Consider the following 24,570-nt stretch of genomic DNA (forward strand, 5'->3'; position numbering starts at 1 on the left):
CTCCCAAAGGGATAATGTATCAAGTTCTTCTTCTAGTTTCGGTCATAATTCTTCTCCTTCCTTCCTATTATGACTTACTGCTACAGATTTGAAAAGTCTCATTAGGAACATTCCTGACCAGTGAAAAAAGAAAAGTTACGGAAAATGTTCGTGGACACCCACATCTCTTAGGATCTTCTTTCTCTTTGGCGACTACTTGTAACCGAGTAAGATTGTCTTCCACAAACACGGTATTAACAATGAGTCCGTAAGTGACTGTGGAGGCCAATTCTGGATCCACATGTCATTCCACAGTGGGGACATAGGTTTCCGGGCAGGAGTTCATCATGGTGAAGGTTTGCCAAGCGTGCCTTCCTCTTAGCACGTTTCTCCCTTGCGTTCTGAGTTCGAGTGTCTTCAAAGCCCAGGACACCTTTGGTAAAGGCTGTTCTCCAATTGGAGCACTTGCAGGCCAGTGTTTTCCAGTTGTCAGTGTTTATACTACATTTTTTTAGATTTGCCTCGAGGGAGTCTTTGAACCTCTTTTGTTGACCACCAGCATTGCACTTTCCATTTTTAAATTTGGTATAGAGTAGCTGCTTTGGAAGACGATCATCAGGCATCCGCACAACATGACCAGTCCAACGAAGATGATGTTGAAGAATCATTGCTTCAACACTGGTGATCTTTGCTTCATCCAGTACACTGATATTAGTTCGCCTGTCTTCCCAAGTGATGTGTAAGATTTTTCAGAGACACCGTTGATGGAATCTTTTGAGGAGTTGGAGATGGCGTTTGTAAGCTTGACAGTATTTTGCAGGAGGGATCTGAGTACACACTGGAACTTGAGATTTGTGCAATTGAAGTGGATTAAAGCACTCTTATTTCATAATTTTATTTGATAGAATTTAAATACCGCTTGAGTGTAGAAAACCTCAAGGCGAAAAAGAACAAGACACTGTTGCCCTAGTGCAACAAATCCACCTGAAAAAAAGAATCAGACTGTTACAATTTGGAAAGGTAATGGGGAAATTGCACTGAGAAGTGTGGAATGAACGGTTAGCCGGGAGACTTAGTTGCAAATCAGGGTTAATGCTTATTTTCATATAACCTCTCCATAAACAAATAAGAACAAATGCTCAGAAAATACTGGATATAATCCAAGCTTTTTGCCAGCAAATCAGGATGGATGCTGAACAAACAGGTCACCTTTGGTTAGTGGGAAGAAGTAGGACACACTCTTGATGCAATGTTCCCCCCAAAATAGGCTGTTTGAAGTTTGTCTGGCTCCTGTATAGTTCATAGATAGGGATGGGGGCGGGGGGAGAATTGCCTTTAGTTCCCATTTAATGGTGAACCTACCCGATTTGTAGCGCAGCTCACCTACAAAATTCACATTTGTCTGAATCTTGCAGTGTGGTTCTCCAGACAAATAATGTATATAACAATGCATATACTGGGTTAAAGTGTGAGAGAGAAAAAAAATGCACATCTTTGTGGAAATAGCATACAAAAATGCATAATACTGGGGGAAATTGCTTTGCAAAAATGTGTGCGTTAGGCAAAGCTGCATATGAAATTGTACATCGTAGGAGGAATTCACATTAGGATACTGGTGGGTTTTCTGAGGACATTAAAAAAAGGCCTGATGTAGAAATACGAACAGCTGAATTTAAGGCTGGAAAAGCGAAGAACTGAAATTGTCAGATTCACCCATCCTTACTCAGACTGAGAGATAAACTTGGAGCCACGACTTCTGTGTAGATTTTGAACCCCAGGAGCAGATTTCTCTGCAGAAATTAACCTCTGGCTTCCGCTTTAATGCTTCAAAATGAAATAAAATGTGATGTAGTTAGAGAATTAAATAAATGGCTAAGACTTGCTATGGTCTCTGAAAATCTGAAGGTCTCTCTCTCACTTGCTATTTAATTAACTATTGTACAGTAATTTACTGCCCTTGACTACAGACCTAAATGATTTAGCTTGGGGTATTGTGGGTACATATTTCATCCTGTGGCGATGTCTGACTTAAAAAGTTTAATGTGCCTTTAATTACAGAGCTCTAATGAGGTGACAATGAAATTATTAGTCTGTTTTTCACTTGCAGAGGGCTCTTAGGCTAAAGGTTTAGAAGAGCATTAAGCACCATCTCTTTGGCGAAGGGATTTCAATGCTGAACATTTCCATTCTTCGAGCTCCCATCTTGATTCAAAATGGTGGCCGGTGTCCCAACGTTGACAGAAGCTGCTGCCCTCACCTTGGGATCCCTCGTGTCGAATTTGAAATCAGCGCAGTTTGGACCATTCACTCCAAAAATTAGCTGAAATCATGCCACGGTCACATTTTGGACTGCCATCTTGATTCAAAATGGCAGCCGGTGTCCCAACATCAACAGGAAACCTCAGGAACCCTCAAGCCCAGCTTGGCAATGATATCGCAAGAGAATGGACACCTGGAAAAACAATTTTCCAAAATATATAGTAAACGACAACTCCAAGTTCCACTAATGTGGAGTTGGATGCAGCAGGCATACCCTTAGAATGAACAAAATATAATAAGGAAGTTGTTTTTGGTGCCAAAACTGAGCAGAACTCACACCAATCTGTGTCGCCCCCACCCCTGTAATTGTCAACACCAACTTTGTTGGACTGGTCATGTTGTGCAGATGCCTGATTATCGTCTTCCAAAGCAACTACTTAAAAATTGAAAGCATCATGTTGTTGTTTAGTCGTTTAGTTCGACTCTTCGTGACCCCCTGGACCAGAGCACGCCAGGCACTCCTGTCTTCCACTGCCTCCCGCAGTTTGGTCAAACTCATGCTGGTAGCTTCAAGAACACTGTCCCACCATCTCATCCTCTGTCGTCCCCTTCTCCTTGTGCCCTCCATCTTTCCCAACATCAGGGTCTTTTCCAGGGAGTCTTCTCTTCTCATGAGGTGGCCAAAATATTTAGGGCTGGGGTAGGGAGATTTCTGCAGTTGCTATTGCTAAATAATTGGGAATCACAAACCCTTGATAAACTCCTGCGAATCCCTATTCTGCCAAGAAGCCCCAGTTCTCCTTCTGCCTAGCCTGATGTAGAGGAAAAAAATATTGGGGAGGGAGGGGGGACTCTGGTTTCAGGCCATTTAGGCTTTTATAGGTCAAAACCAGGGCCTTGGATTGTGCTTGGATACTAACAGCAAGCTGAGACCTTCGGGAACAGGGTGGTATAGAAATTAAGACTGGAAGAAATTTAAAGACTATTTACAGAAATATTGTAAAATTGATGAATGTTAGAAGGATGTTGGAAAGAAACTAAGGGGTTTCCAGCTGTAATGCTTTAGGAGATACGGGGGAAAAAAGGTTTACAAATGGGTAAAAGCTTAATGGTAAGGATTTGCTAAATTAACAAATTGAAGTGGAATACAAAGAAGGGAGGTATGAGGAGGTCTGGGGAAATAAGCGTAAGGAAGATATGTTATGGAAAATTATTTGTTTTTTAATTGTTTTTATGTTGTATTTTGTATTTTGTTTCTTTTTATTTTTCATTTTCATTGTTATATTTTAAAAACTTTAATAAATATCTTTAAAAAAAGAAATTAAATTATTATTATTATTATTAATATATCAAGTCACTGTGATATATTGAGGCCTATTGGCTCCAGTCAAATGCTTGGCTTCCCAAACTGGTGGTGTTACAGGTAATACCGTTTGCCTTCTGCATCTGTAAGAAATCGATCGTTTAGCCTGGTGACTTTGGAACTCCCTGCCTCTTGATATTAGGCAGATGCCTTCACTGGATTCTTTTTGGTTGAAAAAATTTTTGCTTAAACAAGCTGAACCACATAGCTAGAATGCTGATCTCTTTTTTTAAATTTATAGCTGGTTTTAATTGCTTGAATGTTTTAATTAATTTTTACAGGTTTTTTTTTTAAAGTGGTATATCAATTTTATGAAACAGATAAAAATAAATGAAAGGGGCAGGCGCTCCCTCCCCTGTCTCCCTGGCAGGAGTTTCTTTCTCACGCCCACCTGGGGATTCCTCATTCCGGTCTGACTTGGCCTGACAGTTTCATGGGTGTGGCAGCTGCGCATTCCTCCGAGAAATCAGCTTACATGCACATGGCAGTTCTCACCCCCTCGTGCCACGTTGTGAAGCAGACGTGAAACTGCTTGCTGTTTGCTTGGCTGTAGCTAAGCACCTAATTGCAACCCTACCTGCAAGCGTAGCAGAAGTGCAAATGGGTACCTGGAGTAACAGGCTCTCAGCATGACCCTTCACGGCCTAGGACCCTCGTACCTATGGGACCGCCTCTCCTGATATGCCCCACAGAGGACCTTAAGGTCCATAAATAGTAACACTCTAGAGGTCCTGGGCGTTTAGGAAGTCAGATTAGCCTCAACCAGGGCCAGGGCCTTCTCAGTGGTGGCTCCGGCCTGGTGGAACGCTCTGTCTCATGAGACCAGGGCCCTGCAGGATCTGATTTCTGTCCGCAGGACCTGTAAGACAGAGTTGTTCCGCTTGGCCTTTGGCTTGGAATCAACTTGATCCCCTCCCCCTCTTTCCTCTTTCCTTTTTCCTTCTCCTTCTGTGATGCAACTCCTATTTGGGGATTTCCCTGGCTTTTTTCTGGCCCACGTAGGACCAGTCTGGATAGTTAGCCATGGTGAAGATTTGACATTTTCATCCCCCAAAAGTTTTTGATTTGAGTTCCTACTGAAATGAGGCTGCATTATAATGTTGTACTAAATCTTGTTTTAAAGTTGTATTTTAATCAATTGTTTTTACCTGGTGTTAGCCGCCCTGAGCCTGGTCTTGGTGGGGGAGGGCAGGGTATAAATAAAAATTTTGTTGTTGTTGTTGTTGTTGTTGTTGTTGTTGTTATGCAATGGCTTTGAAGCTGGTTAAAGTGGGTTCTGGACTGCCATCACATCAAAGCTCAATCAATTGTCTGCCAGTCAACTAATTCATCAATTCATTAATCTGTTGAATTTAAAGTCTGGGTTTTGGGAAACCAGGCATTATTAATCATATTTTATTCTGCATTTCCTCCAGGGACGGTGTACATAGCCAAGGGCCAGGAAAGTAGGCCTGCCATTAGTGATTGCAGAAATCTCAATTACCTGCCTTTGCAGAAAGGCGATGAGGGAAGCTTTCCTGGCCAAACTTTGGTGTTGCAAGAAACTGTGGCAGTGGGACCTTGCTTGTCGAATGTAATCCGTTCCGGAAGACAACCAAGGCGCAATGGGTGGTCGGCAATTTAAATGGAGAAAATAGAGAAACGCGCCTTGGAAGCCGTTTGTCTTCCGAGGCGTGTTCAAAAACAGAAGCATTTAGTTCCAGGTTTCTAAATAAATAAATATATATATTTTTTATTTATACCCCACCCTTCCTGGTTCAGAAAACTGAGCTCAGGGCGGCTAACAACAAATTTAAAACACTTAATTGATGCAACAACAAAAAACAGCATAAAATACACTATAAAATGTGAATAACGATAAATTCAAAAATCAATTTAGGGGGGAAATCCATCCAATAAACATTAGGTGATCCCCAGGACTAGCTGGCTAAATTAGTCCTATTTGGGCCAGCGAGGAGACCAGGGGAGAATGAGCTGTGGGTTTTGGGTTCTGAATCGTTTGGCTTCTGAGATTCCCTATCAGAAAAAGGTGGCAGCTTCTTGCCTTGGACTAGATGATCCTTCGGTTCCCTTCCAACTCTGCTGTTCTACGATTCTAAGATCTGTAGGCAGAGAGGATTTATACAGAACGTCAAGGAAGGCATTGGAGCAGGTAGGTATGAGACAAGACTGCCGCTTCAGTTTTATTATTATTATTTACCGTATTTTTCGCTCTATGGGACACACTCCCCCCCCCCCAAATGAAGGGGGAATGTGTGTGCGTCCTATGGGGCAAATGCAGGCTCCTTGGCTTCAGCGATAGCAACGGGAAGCCTCCGAATCCTGCACTCCGGAGGCTTCGCATTGCTTTCGCTGAAGCCTGGAGAGTCTGGTTTTTGAGGCTGGCGGAGGAGGAAAGCAGCGCTTCCCCCCACCGCCAACCCCACAAGCTCGGTCGAAAAGCCTGCAGGAGCTGCACGCTCTTTAAAGGATGTGCGGCTCCTGTGGGCTTTTGCGGGAGATGGGGGAATTCCCCCACCTCCCATAATACAGTGGTGCCTCGCAAGACAAAATTAATTTGTTCCGCAAGTTTTTTCTTCTTGCGAGTTTTTCGTCTTGCAAAGCATGGTTTCCCATAGGAATGCATTGAAAATCAATCAATGCGTTCCTATGGAGACCGTCCGGGGACAGAGGGGCAGCGCCGCGCGCCTTCCCCTCTGTCCCCGGACCTGTTTAAAGCAAGGGGCGACGGGGAGAAGATTGCTTCTCCCTGTTGCCTGTCCCCGGACCTGTTTTAAAGCAAGGGAATGGGCAGCGGGGAGAATTGCTTCTCCCCGTTGCCGCCCCTTGGTTCAAAAGGGGTCTGGGGAGAGAGGGGAAGGCGCGCGCAAGGGGCGGAGAGGAGAAGAAGCAAGGGGCGGAGGGGAGAAGATTCCCCTCTGTCCCCGGAGATTGCGGGGCTGGCAACGGGGAGAAGCGATCTTCTCCCCGCCGCCCCTTGCTTCAAAAGAGGTCTGGGGACAGCGGGGAAGATGCGCTGCGCTTTCCCGCTATCCCCGGAGCTTGCGGGGCAAGCTTCGTTTTGCGAAGCAAGCCCATAGGGAAATGCGTCTTGCGAAGCGGCTAAGAAAACGAAAAACTCCTTCGTCTAGCGAGTTTTTCGTCTTCCGAGGCGTTCGTCTTGCGGGGCACCATTGTAGCAGGGAGAAGGTCTGGGAGAAGCGCGCAGCCTGCGTGCAGCCTGTCCGCTGCTCCCAGAGCTGGGGGGGGAATCATATTTTCCCCCTTGATTTCCCCCTCTGAAAACTAGGTGCGCCCTATGGTCAGGTGCGCCCTATAGAGCGAAAAATACGGTACTGACCCTGCTCCTAGCAGAAGGCCTGTCACTCACTGCATCTCTTGCAAGAGGCAAATACTGGCCTCACCTCACGGCAGAACACCTGCAGCTGCTTGAAGAAAATGCACTTTTTGCACACAAATTCCTCTGGAAGGTGAATGCATTTAAATTTGCTTCCACAAAGCTTATTGAATTTTATTATTACGGTCACAGACCAGTTCCGGCTCACTTACAATATCAGAAAAATCATAAAACACAACAGGAATACATTGAGTTGCAATTGGGTTTAACAGAGACAATTCAGATTTAATGGCAGTTAAAAATATACATTAAAGCTTGATCACTAAAATATAACCTAAAGTTTAAAACCTTTATCATTTTGGTAGTACAGCATGTTCCCTAAGTTTTATGGCAGTCGCACAGAATTTGGCCACCCTGAGCGTGATCTCTGGATCCTTGTCCTCTACCAGGAGTTTTAGACATTGGAGTTTGGACCCATTTACCTGGAGGTAAGACAATGTCCAATCATTAGAATCATAGAATGATAGAGTTGGAAGAGACCCCAAGGGCCATTGAGTCCAACCCCCTGCCAAGCAGGAAACACCATCAGAGCACTCCTGACATATGGTTGTCAAGCCTCTGCTTAAAGACCTCCAAAAGAGGAGACTCCACCGCACTCCTTGGCAGCAAATTCCACTGTCGAACAGCTCTTACTGTCAGGAAGTTCTTCCTAATGTTTAGGTGGAATCTTCTTTCTTGTAGTTTGGATCCATTGCTCCGTGTCCGCTTCGTGAGCATTCTTCCTGATTTATCTGAGGGAAGGTTGCACACTGACGGACATTCATCCTGAGTCGCTTGTACAATGGTTATGTGTTTCCCTGCTAATTATTTGTTCATTCCAGACCTTTCAGAGCATCCACCTGTCGTTTTCGTAGCTGCAGAAAGCCCTTTAAAAAAAAAAAAAAGAAGTGGATTTCTTGCCCCAGGGTGACAGAGTGTTGGGCTTTAATCATGCAAACCTAAATTTCCAGTGTTCAATTATTATTATTTATTGCATTTCCTTTCCAAGGAGTTCAAGGCTGCCTGCACACTTCTCCCTCTCCTCCATTTAATTCTCACAACAAGCCTGTGAGGCAGGTTGGGCCGACAAGCAGTAGTAATAATAATAATAATAATAATAATAATAATAATAATAATAATAATTTATTATTTATACCCCGCCCATCTGGCTGGGTTTCCCCAGCCACTCTGGGCGGCTTCCAAAAGAATATTAAAATACTGTGATACATCAAACATTAAAAGCTTCCCTAAACAGGGCTGCCTTCAGATGTCTTCTAAAAGCCTGGTAGTTGTTGTTCTCTTTGACATCTGGTGGGAGGGCGTTCCACAGGTTGGGTGCCACTACTGAGAAGGCCCTCTGCCTGGTTCCCTGTAACTTGGCTTCTCAAAGGGAGGGAACCGCCAGAAGGTGCTCGGTGCTGGACCTCAGTGTCCGGGCAGAATGATGGGGGTGGAGACGCTCCTTCAGGTATACTGGACCGAGGCCGTTTAGGGCTTTAAAGGTTAGCACCAACACTTTGAATTGTGCTCGGAAACGTACTGGGAGCCAATGTAGGTCTTTCAAGACCGGTGTTATGTGGTCTCGGCGGCCGCTCCCAGTCACCAGTCTAGCTGCTGCATTCTGGATTAGTTGTAGTTTCCGGGTCACCTTCAAAGGTAGCCCCACGTAGAGCACATTGCAGTAATCCAAGCGGGAGATAACCAGAGCATGTACCACTCTGGCGAGACAGTCTGCGGGCAGATAGGGTCTCAGCCTACGTACCAGATGGAGCTGGTACACAGCTGCCCTGGACACGGATTTAACCTGTGCCTCCATGGACAGCTGTGAGTCCAGAATGACTCCCAGGCTGCGCACCTGGTCCTTCAGGGGCACAGTTACCCCATTCAGTACCAGGGAATCCTCCACACCTGCCTGCCTCCTGTCCCCCCAAAACAGTACTTCTGTCTTTTCAGGATTCAATCTCAATCTGGCCATGGGACAGCCAGGGAGCTTCGCAGCCAAGTAGAGATTCGAACCCTAATCTCCTAGGTCCTAGTCTGACACACACGGCTCTCTTGTGTCCCGTTTGAGTTGCACCTGCAATATGCTGGCTATCTGCTGGTGACCTTCAGAATCATAAATGGGAAACTGAAATAAGCCGCAACCCTAAGCATTCTTAAAAGTTTATTTCGGCAAAATCAAAGAAGTTGAATACAAGGGACAAAGTTTCCCCTCCTCCAAAGTGAGCTTTGTCCCTTCCATGTCTGCCTGTGGTCGGCTGCTAAAGGCCTGTAAAACAGGCAAAACCCCAAGAGGGCCTGGGGACATGCAAGACGCAATAAATAGTAGGGTAAATAAACACGACGCATTTTCATAACGCAGCTGGTGTTTACTGGGAAACTGCCTTGATTCCAATTAGGGATGAATCTGAGATTCAGTTGGCGTTTTAAGGGTGATCCTACCCGAATCTGCACTTTCTGAAACTTTGCAAATCTAGGCACAGCCACCCATCAAAATTCACACATCTCTGAATTTTGCAATGCAGAACAAGAAGAGCAGAAGGAATAAATGCATCAAAAAGTTGGGGAATGTCCTTGGGGTGGGGGGAGAGAGAAGGGATAGGGGGGTGATTTGGGTTTTTGTTTTTGTTTTTTTGCTTTTCCCCATTATGTGACGTCATTATGTCGACTGAATATAAAATTGTAAAATCTAATTAAAAAGTATTTTTTTAAAAATAAATTTTGCAATGCAGCTCTCCTGCCGAGTAACATGCAACTTTTTCAAAAGGGCACTTACTGGAGCAAAGTGTGCATAAAAACGCATATGTTATGTTAGTGAAACTAGCATGCACTGTATTATATATTTTTATCTACTTCGTATTATTTATATGCCTTTTGATTGCAAAAATAGCCCCCCCCAAAAAAACACACACTCAAAGCAGTTTATGAAAGAGATAAAACGATCAGGAAAAATAACAGCAATAATTTAAAACTTTCCAAAACAACAGCCGACTAAAAGCAGATCAAAATCCGCACCACCTTTCTAAACATCCCATCAGGCTTGTCGAAACACAAATGCTTTGAGGCAAAATTGCTTTGCGAAATGTGTGCAGCTGGAGAAATTTGCACTAGAAGGCTGACAAAGTTGCATGAGGAACTTGGAAATAAATAAATCATGAACTGGTGTGAAAACTGAACTCAGGAAATGGAAAATAAGAAATGGAGAGAAGCCAAAATTTGTCAGATCTGCCCATCCACCTTCAGTCCCGGGAGAGGGATTCCCTGCAGCAGCTCTTAGTCCTTTCTGACTTTCACTGGTTCCCTTTTGCAGAAGGTGATTTTCGTTTCCTGGTAAGGCAGGACAAATTCCACCTGTGGCTCTTTTCACCTTTCTGCAGACAAGGCAGGTGGATCTTGGAGCGGCTCTGGGTAGATGCAACCAGGAAGTCGCAGCCGCCTTGCCTGGACAAGCAGCCAGCCAGCCGCCCACACTCTTGCTCAGAGTTTGCGCCAAGGAGCTCCGGAGCCCTTCCTTGCCCTGCCGAGAATGGGCCCTTTCCTGCGCTAGGGGGGCGAGCAACACACGTTAGCCTGGAGGACTCGGCTGCTTTCTCAAGGTGAGTGTTGCTGGCTGTCTTTTTCCACCTGCACGGAGGGAGCAGAAAATTGGTTTTGGCTGGAATGAATGAGACAGAGCTGGCAAGCCCAGAGATTTGGCCTCTCCCTACAGATCTGGCTGGGTGGCGATGAAGAGACACTCTGTGCATGCCCAGGGCTGGTTTGTTTTCTTCCTCTCCTCCTCCTCCTCCTCAGGGTGCTCTTTGCTGTCCTGTTTTTACCTGGCGTGTTGTTCTGATAAGACAGGAACATCCCTGCTCTTCCTCCTTAGCTGATAAAATCATGTCTGTGTCTTCCAGCACATTCACACTATTGTCGCTGCCTTGAACCGAGTCAGAGCGCTGCTCCATCAAGCTCAGTATTCTGAGACTGGCAACAGCGGCTCTCCAGGGTTTCAGGGTCACTGCCAGCCTTACCTGGATAACCCAGGGATCAGACTTGGACATTCTCCATGCAAGGATGCTTTTTGTTGTTTAGTCGTTTAGTCGTGTCCGACTCTTCGTGACCCCCTGGACCAGAGCACGCCAGGCACTCCTGTCTTCCACTGCCTCCCACAGTTGGGTCAAACTCATGCTGGTAGCTTCTATGACACTGTCCCACCATCTCGTCCTCTGTTGTCCCCTTCTCCTTGTGCCCTCCAATCTTTCCCAACATCAGGGTCTTTTCCAGGGAGTCTTCTCTTCTCATGAGGTGGCCAAAGTCTTGGAGCCTCAGCTTCAGAATCTGTCCTTCCAGTGAGCACTCAGGGCTGATTTCCTTCAGAATGGAGAGGTTGGATCTTCTTGCAGTCCATGGGACTCTCAAGAGTCTCCTCCAGCACCATAATTCAAAAGCATCAATTCTTCGGCGATCAGCCTTCTTTATGGTCCACCTCCCACAAAAATGCCAGGGCTCCTCTTGCAATAAGAACTCCCCCGTGGGAACAGATCGAAAGCCCATTGAGTCCGGAATCCTCTTTCCTACATCAGCCAACGAGATGCCTTCACAATCTTGAGGTGTGGCTGTGAATTTGAAGGTTTCACTTTTGCCTCTGACTGAACCAGGACCCAGCCTTTGACAAACATGGTGTTTCAGACAGCAGTGCCCATCAACCCCAGGCAGCAGATGGGTCTAAGCTCGTAGCCAGTGGCTCATCTTGTGGCAGGCAGTTCCACATGGTGTTTCCCCCCTGCCAATTTTTAAAGTTGATTTTACAAATTATAACCAAATTATTGCCAAATTAATGCAGTTTTATTTGAGTGGCTTCCCACTCGCTGTTGTCAATGTGTCCTTAGCTTCCAATTTTACCTCCTCGAATGTTTTAAATTTCCTCCAATTCTACATGTTTCCCAAGTGTGACGTTTCTCACACTTAAATAGCATTGTGTCTTAGAAAGTGTCCAGTCATCCCACTCTGACAGGTTGCCACTTTGCCATCTTAACCAGGGACATACGCCGCATATATGAATCTCAAGTACCACTTGCGGCTAGCACCCTCGTCGTATTGTTTTACATCATAGATAGCAACTTGGTGATAGAACTGCTTGGTGCAACGTTAAGGCAGATCTGGTCCAGATTTGGTGCTCGCCTGGAGCAGAGACACAGGTGGATAACATAGGGAGATGGAAGGGAGGCAGGCCTTGCTGGCTACATAGCAATTTCTCTCCTGGCGCTGAGATTAGAGAAGCAAATTGCACTAATTTCCATCTCTCTTTATTAATCCCTCTGAACCTGGTGGGCAGTGGGGGGAAAGGAGCACAATGAGAGCATCCATTAACACGTTAGTGAGATAATTTAATGTAATTTCCTGCCTCTCAGGCAAGTCTTGGCATTCCAACTGAGGCCTTGGAGCTGGGAAGAAGTCTTTGCCCTCAATCGTCCCCAAATAAGAGGGGCAAAGGACACAGCTGGGCCCAGGGATGTCTTAAGAATATGCGGTGCTGGGGTGCAAAGATCTGCCTGGCACCCCTGGACTCAACTCTTGGGCCCCGGACCCTCAGGCTGGTGCCCCTGAGAGCCCAGTGCCCATGTGCCCCACACCCCGAGTGCCTATGGGTAAGACGGCCCTCTTTTCGGCTAGTAATCCCTAAGGCCACCTCATTCTTTGATCTGCCCCATGCGTTCTGTCCACACATTCTCTCTGCCATGAAGCTAACTGGGTGATCTTGGTCCAGTTGCTTACTCTCAGCCTAACATACCTCGCAGGACTGTTGTGAAAGGTGAGGTATAAACTCAATAAATAAGTAAATAGAATAATGTTGTTGTCCAATCCATAGCACAACTGCACTTGGAATACTGTGTACAGTTGTGGCTGCTGCACCTAAAATTTAATAATAATAATAATAATAATAATAATAATAATAATAATAATAATAATATTGTAGAGCAGGGAAAGTTTCAGGGGAGGGAACTGAAATGGCCAAAGGGATGGAGCAAGTCCTCTAGTGGGGAAAGCGGCAGCCTGGGAGGGGGGCTTTTTATTTCAGAAAAAAATGGTACATAAAAGGAGGGACAAGATTAGTTTATAAAATTAGGCCCAGAGAATGTGCATAGAAAAGTTTTCCTCCTCTCCGTCGTAAAGCTGGAATGTGGGAAGGTACAAGACAAAATAAAGGACTTCTTCATGGAGTGCAGAGTTAAACTGTGGAACTCCCTGCCACAGTGATGCCCACCAACCTAGATTGCTTTAGAAGAGGATTAGACAAATTCACGGAGGAGGAGAGGGCTCTCTGTGGTTACTGGTCACAATGGCTATTTTCTCCCTCCACTGTTGGAAGCTGAAAGGTGCTTGCTAGCAATTACAGGTGGGGAGAGCTCTGCTGTTGCACCCAAGTCCTGCCTGCGCACTTCCCATGGACACCTAGCTAGCTGCCGTGAGAACAGGATGCTGGGCTAGAGAATTGGTATCTTGTTATAATAATATCATAATTTATTATTTATACCCCACCCATCTGGCTGGGTTCCCCCAGCCACTCTGGGAGGCTGCCGATCAGAAGGTCGGCGGTTTGAATCCCCGCGACAGGGTGAGCTCCCGCTGCTCTGTCCCAGCTCCTGCCAACCTAGCAGTTTGAAAGCACCTCAAAGTGTAAGTAGATAAATAGGTACTGCTCCGGCGGGAAGGTAAATGGCATTTCCATGCGCTGCCCTGGTTCGCCAGAAGCGCCTTAGTCATGCTGGCCACATGACCCAGAAGCTGTACGCCGGCTCCCTCAGCCAATAAAGCAAGATGAGCGCCGCAACCCCAGAGTCAGCCACGACTGGACCTAATGGTCAGGGGTCCCTTTACCTTTACCTTTAGTCTATTAAACATTAAAAGCTTCCCTAAACAGGGCTGCCTTCAGATGTCTTCTAACTGTCTGGTAGTTGTTCTTCTCTTTGACATCTGGTGGGAGGGCGTTCCACAGGGCGGGTGCCACTACTGAGAAGGCCCTCTTCCTGGTACCCTGTAACATGGCTTCTTGCAGTGAGGGAATCGCCAGAAGGCCCTCGGCGCTGGACCGATGGGGGTGGAGACGCTCCTTCAGGTCTGCTGGGCCGAGGCTGTTTAGGGCTTTCAAGGTCAGCACCAACACTTTGAATTGTGCTTGGAAACATAGTGGGAGCCAATGTAGGTCTTTCAAGACTGGTGTTATGTGGTCTTGGCGGCCACTCCCAGTCCCCAGTCTAGCTGCCGCATTCTGGATTGTTATATCTTTATAGGGCGAAGAACAGATAGGAGAGATTTAACAAGAGTTGGAAGGGATTCTGAGAGACATCCAGTTGATCTAGTAGGAGATGTTTCTCCTTGCAGGGTGAAGTTTGACATTCTGTAGGGAAGTAGAGGGCCGCTTAATTTGTCACCCTTTGACTAATGGGCTTTTCCAACTCCTGGCAGCAGGGAGCTGTGGCCAATCCCAGACGATGTCCCTGTGTGAGATGCGCAGCCATAATGCAGTGACTGTGTGCACACATAGAGCCTTTTGCACCACTAAAAACACATAAAGTGTGACGTGGACCCAGGGAACAGAGCAAATTGCAGGGCAATCCTATTCATCGTATGTGAATCCCGGTGAATTCTTTGCAGCTTACTCACAAGGTGGCAGGAGGGCAGCCTGAGTCAGCTTAGGAAACAACAACAACAACAACAAATTATTTATACCCTCCCATCTGGCTGGGTTCCCCCAGCCACTTTGGGTGGCTTCCAACAAAACACTAAAATACAATAATCTATTAAACATTAAAAGCTTCCCTATACAGGGCTGCCTTCAGATGTCTTCTAAAAGTTTGCTGGTTGTTTTCCTCTTTGACATCTGTTGGGAGGGCGATCCACAGGGTGGGTGCCACTACCAAGAAGGCCCTCTGCCTAGTTCCCTGTAACTTGGCTTCTCGCAGCAAGGGAACTGCCTGAAGGCCCTCGGAGGTGGACCTCCGTGTCCGGGCAGAACGGTGGGTTCTTTTTGATGTGGGCAGTGGCATGAACGTGTCCAGAGGAGGGCAACCAAAATGGTCAAAGGCCTGGAAACGATGCCTTATGAGGAACGGCTAAGGGAGCTGGGCATGTTTTGCCTGGAGAAGAGGAGGTTAAGGGGTGATATGATAGCCATGTTCAAATATATAAAAGGATGTCATATAGAGGAGGGAGAAAGGTTGTTTTCTGCTGCTCCAGAGAAGCGGACACGGAGCAATGGATCCAAGCTACAAGAAAGAAGATTCCACCTAAACATTAGGAAGAACTTCCTGACAGTAAGAGCTGTTTGACAGTGGAATTTGCTGCCAAGGAGTGTGGTGGAGTCTCCTCCTTTGGAGGTCTTTAAGCAGAGGCTTGACAACCATATGTCAGGAGTGCTCTGATGGTGTTTCCTGCTTGGCAGGGGGTTGGACTCGATGGCCCTTGTGGTCTCTTCCAACTCTATGATTCTATGATTCTATGAAATACTTGCTGAGAAACCGTGAAGCCAGTGTTCGGGTACAGCACTGGAGATAAAAACAGAAGGCAGAGTAAGGCTCCACTCTGATGCTGTGCCTTTCCCCATTTTGCTTTGGGTATAAATCCATAAATCTGCTGGCAGGCTGCCGAGCGGGCATTCTGCACCTGGTTGCCTGGGCTGAATTTCCTTGCACTGTCTCGGGCTCTTGGTTCATCTAGCTCTGTTGCCTACACTGGCTGGCAGCGGCTTGTCAAGGTCCTTCCTCCAGAGGAGTCTTCCCAAACCCGGGGGCTGGACCTGGGACCTTTGGTGTGCAAAGTCGGTGCTGTTCCACACAGCTACAGCCAACCAGGAAATCAGAATCACAGGACGATAGAGTTGTGAGGGACCCTCAAGGGGCATCTAGTCCAACCCTCTGCGGTGCAGGGATGACAGCCAAAGGATTCCTGACATCTAGAAGATACGTTCAAAAATACAATAATAGTTTTGACTCTGTGCTAGCATTCGAGTGATAAAGGAAGTAAAAGGAGGTGGGTAACAATTAAGGATTTATTAAGTTTTCAGAATGTATTGGAAAATTTATATAGAAAGGTTCATTGTTTTGTGTACATTCGATTGTAAGATAAAACATAGGCGAAGGGACTTGACACGAAGTCAAAATTGAAAAGATTTTGTAAGGTAACAGGGGGGAAATGTTTACTTTCATTATTATCAATTTTGTGTGTGTGTGTGTGTTTGTATGGAATGTTTGGGAGGAAATAAGAGGGCAAATAACAAATAAACTAAATATTGATGTATGTAATTTTTATTTCTCGGTTGTGTGTGGTGGTAGTGTGGTTGTGGTGTTTTTTGTAACATGGAATCGTTCAATAAAAATTATTCTTAAACAAAAAAGGGATCCCTGACAGCTGGCCGTCCAACCTCTGCTTTTAAACCTCGCAAGAAGGAGAGCCCTCCGCTAATCCATCAGATTCCTCTCTTTCGCCTCTTCACCCTTTTCTTCCTTTCCGACACCAGCATTTGTTCGCCAGCCAGCCAGAACTGGGAGTGACAATCAACAAGCCAAGGCTGCTCAGCTGCAGATCACACACTGCTCCCTTGGGCTCACCCAAACCGGATAGTCCTGTTTGTTGTTTGCAGGAGCCGCCTCTTGAGTGACTTCAAATACAGCCTCTTCTTCCTGGTGGGTCCCTGGGCTGGACTCCTCTCAGTCCCAGGAGGAATAAAGGACATCTCTCTCTTTTTTAAAAAAGCAATCGCAATCTCCCAAGGACGCCTGCCGGCCGCTTTGCATCTGTGCCTCCTCCTCCTCCTCGCCTCTGTTATTCATCCAGCGCTCCTTTTCCTAATCTCCTGTTCCTCTTTGAAGAAGCGTGAGCAGGCAGCCAGGGCGTTCATTCATCTTTTTCTTCCAGGGACATGTGTCAGGGTCATAGGACGGATGGGCGGAGAGGGAGAGAGAAAGCGAGAGTGGGGTGTCCAGTTTAAAGGTCCTACTTGGGCATTGGCTCTCCAGCCCTCATAGAGTCCTAGAATTGCAATTCTAATAATAAATAAATAAATAAATAAATAAATAAATAAATAAATATTTGTACCCCGCCCATCTGGCAGGCTTCCCCCAACCACTCTGGACAGCTTCCAACAAAGATTAAAAATACATCAAAATGTCACACATTAAAAACTTCCCTGAACAGGGCTGCCTTCAGATGTCTTCTGAATGTCAGGTAGTTGTTTATCTCTTTGACATCTGGTGGGGGGGGGCGTTCCACAGGGCAGGCGCCACTACCGAGAAGGCCCTCTGCCTGGTTCCCTGTAGCTTCCCTTCTCACAGTGAGGGAACCACCAGAAGGCCCTCCTCGCTGGACGTCAGTGTCCGGGCTGGACGATGGAGGTGGAGATGCTCCTTCAGGTCTACTGGACTGAGGCCATTTTGGGCTTTCAAGGTCAGCACCAATACTTTGAATTGTGCTCGGAAATGTACTGGGAGCCAATGTAGGTCTTTCAAGACTGGTGTTATGTGGTCCCGGCGGCTGCCCCCAGTCACCAGTCTAGCTGCCACATTCTGGATTAGTTGTAGTTTCCGGATCACCTTCAACATGTCCAGTTTAAAGGTCCCACTTGGACACTGGCTCTCCAGCCTTCATAAGAATCCTAGAATTGCAATTCCAAGGCTGCTGTGGCTGACGTCTTTGAACCATCTGCTTCCTGCGTCAACAAGGATGCTGTTAAATTCCTCTTGAAAGTCAATAATCTGGGAGACAGAAACACCACACCCACCCTGCTGTATTCAAACCTTCTAGCTGCAGGTGCCTTTGATGGGCAATTGGGGTTCTCCACCACTGAGCCATTATGGGCCAGTAGACAGCCAGTAGGGGGTTGAGTGTTGGGCTGTGACCAGGAAGAGACAGGGTCTCACTTGATCCTGAAGCTCTCTGGATTTTGGGGGCCAGTCCCAATGCCTCTCAGCCTAACCGAACGGCCTCGTAGGGTTGTTGTGGGTATGAAATTAGGAGGGGAAAAACCATGTCTGTTGCCTTGTAGAAAAAGTTGGCACATTGATTCAAATAAAATAAAATTCGCACAGATTTAAAGCCTTCTGTTGGTCTGTGCTTTATAGTGCTTTATAGAACACCCTCCCACCAGATGTCAAAGAGAAAAACAACTACAGTGGTACCTTGGGTTACAGATGCTTCAGGTTACAGACTCCGCTAACCCAGAAATAGTACTTCGGGTTCAGAACTTTGCTTCAGGGTGAAAACAGAATTCGTGCGGCGGCAGCGAGAGGCCCTATTAGCTAAAGTGGTACCTCAGGTTAAGAACAGTTTCGGGTTAAGAACAGACCTCTGGAACGAATTAAGTACTTAACCCGAGGTACCACTGTACCAGACTTTTAGAAGACATCTGAAGGCAGCCCTGATTAGGGAAACTTTTAATGTTTAATAGAATATTGTATTTTAATATTCTGTTGGAAGCCGCCCAGAGTGGCTGGGGAAACCTAGCCAGATGGGCGAGGTATTGTTGCTGTTATTTAGTCGTTTAGTTGTGTCTGACTCTTCGTGACCCCCTGGACCAGAGCACGCCAGACCCTCCTGTCTTCCACTGCCTCCCGCAGTTTAGTCAAACTCATGCTGGTAGCTTCGAGAACGCCGTCCAACCATTTCGTCCTCTGTCGTCCCCTTCTCCTTGTGCCCTCCATCTTTCCCAACATCAGGGTCTTTTCCAGGGAGTCTTCTCTTCTCATGAGGTGGCCAAAGTCTTGGAGCCTCAGCTTCAGGATCTGTCCTTCCAGGGAGCACTCAGGGCTGATTTCCTTAAGAATGGAGAGGTTTGATCTTCTTGAAGTCCATGGGACTCTCAAGAGTCTCCTCCAGCACCACAGTTCAAAAGCATCAATTCTTCGGCGGTCAGCCTTCTTTATGGTCCAGCTCTCACTTCCATACATCACTACTGGGAAAACCATGGCTTTAACTATACGGACCTTTGTTGGCAAGGTGATGTCTCTGCTTTTTAAGATGCTGTGTAGGTTTGTCATTTCTTGGGCGAGGTATAAATAAATAATAATAATAATAATTATTATTATTATTATTATTATTATTATTATTAGTAGTAGTAGTAGTAGTAGTAGTAGTATTACTACTACTACTACTACTACAACCATTATATTCCTGCCTATTGATATGTAGCAACTGCCTTTAGCTGTTCTCTTTCCGGCGCCTGCTAAAAGCATTCTTGTTCAGGCAAGCCCACCCAAATCCTTAGAAAGTTGGTGTGGTTTTAATCTGTTTTAGTATTTTAACTTTTTATGTTTCAGAGTATGCTTCTAAACCTTTCTTGTGATGCAATACGATAGCCTTTATTGTCATTGTCCCATACAGACCAACGAAATTGAAAAAATCTACATCAGACATTCAAAACCATATATATATGGTTTATATATATATATTTGTAAACCTTGAAGGGTTTTCGTTTGCTTGTTGGCTTGCTTTTTGTTTTTTGCAACCAAGCGGTATATAAATTTTATCAAACAGATGAAAGAAACAAACCATTCCTCTCTTTCCCCTCTCAGTTTCGCTTCCCTCCTTTCCCGCGAGTGTATGGCTCCTTCGCTGGAAGAGAAGACAGAGACTGCAACCTCTCCCAGGCCCCCACCTGCCCCCCATGTGTGGGGCTTGGGGGCTGTGGCTTCCGTTGCCCCCCTTATCTTGCTGCTGCTGCTCTGCTTCCCCTTCAAAAGGTAGGTGGCAGTCTTGGGGTGTCACAGTGGGGTTGTGTTCAGGGTCCTGGGACACTTAGAGAGGAGAACCTGGACACAGGGAGGGTGGTTGTCCCTCCAGGCTGGTGTGTCCTGCAACAGACAGCATGTCATTGATGCAATAATAGTGGATTAGTTGTGGATTTGTAATAATAATAATAATAATATTTTATTCATATCCCACCCTCCCCAACCAAAGCCGGGCTCAGAGTGGCTAAGAACAGTAAAAATAACACAGTTTACATAAAATCACAATTAATTAAAATTCATTCTACAATCAATTCAGAATCAGATTAATGGCAACCCATTGGGTTAGAGTTCTGTGAGGATTACAGAAGGAGGGGGTCATGTTGTGCCTTGGCCAAAGGCCTGGTGGAACAGCTCTGTCTTGCAGGCCCTGTGGAAAGATGTCAAGTCCCACAGGGCCCTGGTCTCTTGTGACAGAGTGTTCCACCAGATCGGGGCCACAGCCGAAAAGGCCCTGGCTCTGGTTGAGGCCAGCCTAACCTCCCTGTGGCCCAGGATCTCCAAGATGTTTTTATTTGAAGACCGTAAGGTCCTCTGTGGGACATACCAGGAGAGGCGGTCCTGTAGGTACGAGGGTCCTAGGCCATATAGGGCTTTAAAGGTTAAAACCAGCACCTTAAAACTGATCCTGTACTCCACCGGGAGCCAGTGCAGCTGGTATAGCACCAGGTGAATGTGATCTCGCAGCGAAGACCCCGTAAGGAGTCTCGCCGTGGCATTCTGCACCCGCTGGAGTTTCTGGGTCAGTCTCAAGGGCAGCCCCACGTAGAGCAAGTTACAATAATCCAGTCTGGAGGTGACCGTCGCGTGGATCACAGTGGCAAGGTCAGGGCAAGAGAGGTAAGGAGCCAATTGCTTAGCTTGGTGTAGATGAAAAAATGCCGCCTTTGTTATAGCTGCAATCTGGACCATCTGCACGTCATTCTGGTTTAATAGTTGTTCCACGGTGCCTCCCCGGTGTTAACACATTCTCGCCACAACAAAGGCAAGATCCCACCCACTTATCAGCATATGCGATAAGAAGAGGTACAGGGTTTCAGCAGGAATCCACAGGGCACGCTTTGACTGGAAGCAAAGCAAAGTCCAGACTTTGAGGGGTTAACTACAGTCCCCAGTAATACATTTTAAATGTGCATTGGATGGGATTTAAATGTACAGTGTAGAGATCACAGAATCATTGAACTGCAGGAAGGTAGCCCATCTAGGTCAGGGTTTCCCAAACTCAGGCCTCCAGCTGTTATTGGACTACTCTTCCCTTCATTCCTTGCTACTGGTCCTGCTAGCTAGCTAGGGGTGATGGGAGTTGTAGTCCAACAATAGCTGGAGACTCAGGTTTGGGAAACTCTGATCTGGGCTAACCTCCTGCAGCATGGGAAAGTATCAACTAAAGCAGCGGTTCTCAACCTGTGGGTCCCCAGATGTTGTTGGACTACAACTCCCATCATCCCTGAGCTCTGGCCTTGCTAGCTAGGGGTGATGGGAGTTGTAGTTCAACAACATCTGGGGACCCACAGGTTGAGAAAGGCTTAACTAAAGGATCCAAAGGACAGTTGGCCATCCAGTCTCTGCTTAAAAACCTCCCCAGATCCTTCAACCATTCCTCATCAGGCTTGGTTTTCAGACCCTTGATCTCCCTCACACATTCAATATCCTTCTTAAACTGGGGTTCTCAGAACTGGACGCAGGACTAACCTGGGGTCTGACCAAATTTGGGGCTTTTGCTGCATCTGATTTAGCAGTCTTGAGTGAAGTTTCCAATGAATTGCCGTGTGACGCGGCAGCTAAAAAAGCCCATGCAATTCTGGGCCTCATCAATAGGAGTATAGCATCTAGATCAAGGGAAGTAATAGTGCCACTGTATTCTGCTCTGGTCAGACCTCACCTGGAGTACTGTGTCCAGTTCTGGGCACCACAGTTCAAGAAGGACACTGACAAACTGGAACGTGTCCAGAGGAGGGCAACCAAAATGGTCAAAGGCCTGGAAACGATGCCTTATGAGGAACGGCTAAGGGAGCTGGGCATGTTTAGCCTGGAGAAGAGGAGGTTCAGGGGTGATATGATAGCCATGTTCAAATATATAAAAGGATGTCACATAGAGGAGGGAGAAAGGTTGTTTTCTGCTGCTCCAGAGAAGCGGACACGGAGCAATGGATCCAAACTACAAGAAAGAAGATTCCACCTAAACATTAGGAAGAACTTCCTGACAGTAAGAGCTGTTTGACAGTGGAATTTGCTGCCAAGGAGTGTGGTGGAGTCTTCTACTTTGGAGGTCTTTAAGCAGAGGCTTGACAACCATATGTCAGGAGTGCTCTGATGGTGTTTCCTGCTTGGCAGGGGGTTGGACTCGATGGCCCTTGTGGTCTCTTCCAACTCGATGATTCTATGATTCTATGAATTTGTATGGGCAACCTGGCCACTTACCCAGATGCTGGATAGCCCAAGAGACTTCCTGAGTCATGCTTTGATTTCAGGGCCTCGGGGTCTGAACCGTGTTTACAATGGCATCGCAAGGAGCATGCAGTAAATCTCTTGACTCAAAAGCCAAGCAAATCTCTCTCTCTCTGTCTCTCTGTTGCAGGAAAAAACGGCAATTATCAACCCGAATTTTTAAGAGGGACCCATCAGATCTCATCAGCGTGGTGAGTCCTTCCAGTGTCTGTCTCTAAGGGAGGTTTGGAAACGCCAGCCAGATGCTGCCCACATCCTAAGGCAGCCTTTGCCAACCTGGTGCCCTCCAGACGCTCTGAGCTAGAACTCCCACCAGCCCTAGCACTCCCATCGTTTTCTTCTTTGTGATGGTTGCAGATGATTGGTGATTTGGCCCCCCAAACATTTGGAGGGTGCCATGTTGGGAAAGCATGGGGAGCCAGCTGGCATTTGTGACCAGCATGGTGGCAAGACTCTGACCCCCCCCCCCAGCAGTTATGCCGTTGATCTCTGAAATCCAACACCGGGGGGGTCTCCAGAATTTTAAGGCACTTTTGGTTTCTGAGCACAATTCAAAGTGTTGGTGCTGACCTCTAAAGCCCTAAATGGCCTCGGTCCAGTATCCCTGAAGGAGCATCTCCGCCCCCATCGTTGTGCCCGGACACTGAGGTCCAGCTCTGAGGGCCTTCTGGCGGTTCCCTCATTGCGAGAAGCCAAGTTACAGGGAACCAGGCAGAGGGCCTTCTCGGTAGTGGCACCCGCCCTGTGGAACTCCCTCCCAGGAGTTGTCAAAGAGAACAACAGCTACCAGACTTTTAGAAGACATCTGAAGGCAGCCCTGTTTAGGGAAGCTTTTAATGTTTGATGTATTACGGTATTTTGATATTTTGCTGGAAGCCGCCCAGAATGGCTGGGGAAGCCCAGCAGATGGGCGGGGTATAAATAAATTATTATTATTATTATTATTATTATTATTATTATTATTATTATTATTATTATATTTGAGTGAATGCCATGGATGTCAACCCTCCTGGTCACGTTTCTCTCTCGCCTCCCCCCCCCATCTCTCCTCCACCCAGACCACTTGGAGATTTTATTATTTTATTCTACAGTCGTACCTTGGTTCTCGAACAGAATCTGTTCCAGAAGTCTGTTCGACTTCCGAAAACATTTGAAAACCAAGGCGCGGCTTCCGATTGGCTGCAGCCATTTTCTACATTCAGTCAGAAGCCGCGGAAGCCGACTCAGACGTTTGGCTTCCGAACAGCGTTCGCAAACCGGGAGCCAAAACGTTTGAGTCACAAGCTGTTTGAGACCCAAGGTACGACTATATTTGTTTCTTTGAGCCAGCCGCTTAGAAGTTTTATTCCTTTATAAGTAAGCACATAAAAATTGCAGTCCTCAAGGCACCCAGGTTCCAAGGTCCACAGGGCTTCAAAAGTCAGAACCAGGCTAGCAGACCTGTTTTCTTTTTCTCTTCGGGTCTCTTGTCCTCTAAGGTGCTGCTGTGCATTTGAGTTGTATGGTACTCCTGCGCTGTCTCTTAATCAGTTTTTTAAGCTGCCCGTGAGCTTTGGAGGAGTCAGGAATACAAAACAAATAAGAATGTGTGCCTTTCTGCTGCTCCTTTGATAACCTGGACAGGTAAATTATTAACTCTTAGAGTCAACCTAGACGCTGCACGTGGCTTGCAATCTGTGACCTTAACTACAGTATTTTAAAAACACCAATCGCCAGTGGTGTTTTGTCTCTCTCTCTCTCTCTCTCTCTCTCTCTCTGTGTGTGTGTAACCCTAGCATGCAGTTAGGGGACTTTAACTATTAGGGCCGCCCCCCACTGGGGTCCCAATTCAGACACATAGCTATTTATTCTGGCAGTTTTAATACTGGGAAAAGAGAAGTCCACTTAATGGAAACTTCTTCCCTAGCTGATTTGCCAGCATTAAGGCCTTAAGTGTACAGTTATGTGTCTATATATATACAACCTTAACCTAGATGGAGAAAGTGCAGTGCATTCACATCCCAAGAGGGTCTTGTTGCTTCCACTGCTGCGGCCTCCAGTTCCAAGAGACCCCAAACATTATGTCTGCAGCGTAGCAGCTAGACTGGTGACTGGCAGCATCCGCCAAGACCATATAACACCGGTCTTGAAAGACCTACATTGGCTCCCAGTATGTTTCCAAGCACAATTCAAAGTATTGGTGCTGACCTTGAAAGCCCTAAATGGCCTCAGTCCAGTAGACCTGAAGGAGCGTCTCCACCCCCATCGTTCTGCCTGGACACTGAGGTCCAGCGCCGAGGGCCTTCTGGTGGTTCCCTCACTGCGAGAAGCCAAGTTACAGGGAACCAGACAGAGGGCCTTCTTGGCACAACTAAATGACTAAACAACTCAACAACAACTATGTT

At 46.6% G+C, this 24,570-nt stretch overlaps 1 protein-coding gene across 1 annotated transcript in view; it reads left to right on the top strand.

The window, feature by feature from the left end:
• The window catches only part of LOC310702736 (uncharacterized protein), a 70,107-nt gene that overhangs the window by 15,284 nt on the left and 30,253 nt on the right, over positions 1–24,570 (top strand). The window contains exons 2-4 of the mRNA XM_083494806.1: positions 10,355–10,573; positions 19,526–19,693; positions 22,317–22,377. Of these exons, the coding sequence (XP_083350932.1) occupies positions 19,554–19,693; positions 22,317–22,377 (201 nt within the window). The 5' untranslated portion in view covers positions 10,355–10,573; positions 19,526–19,553. The remainder of the gene's footprint in view (positions 1–10,354; positions 10,574–19,525; positions 19,694–22,316; positions 22,378–24,570) is intronic.

This window comes from Podarcis liolepis (assembly GCF_965112155.1).
Source record: "Podarcis liolepis genome assembly, chromosome: 3".
In the NCBI taxonomy this organism is placed as follows: domain Eukaryota; kingdom Metazoa; phylum Chordata; class Lepidosauria; order Squamata; family Lacertidae; genus Podarcis; species Podarcis liolepis.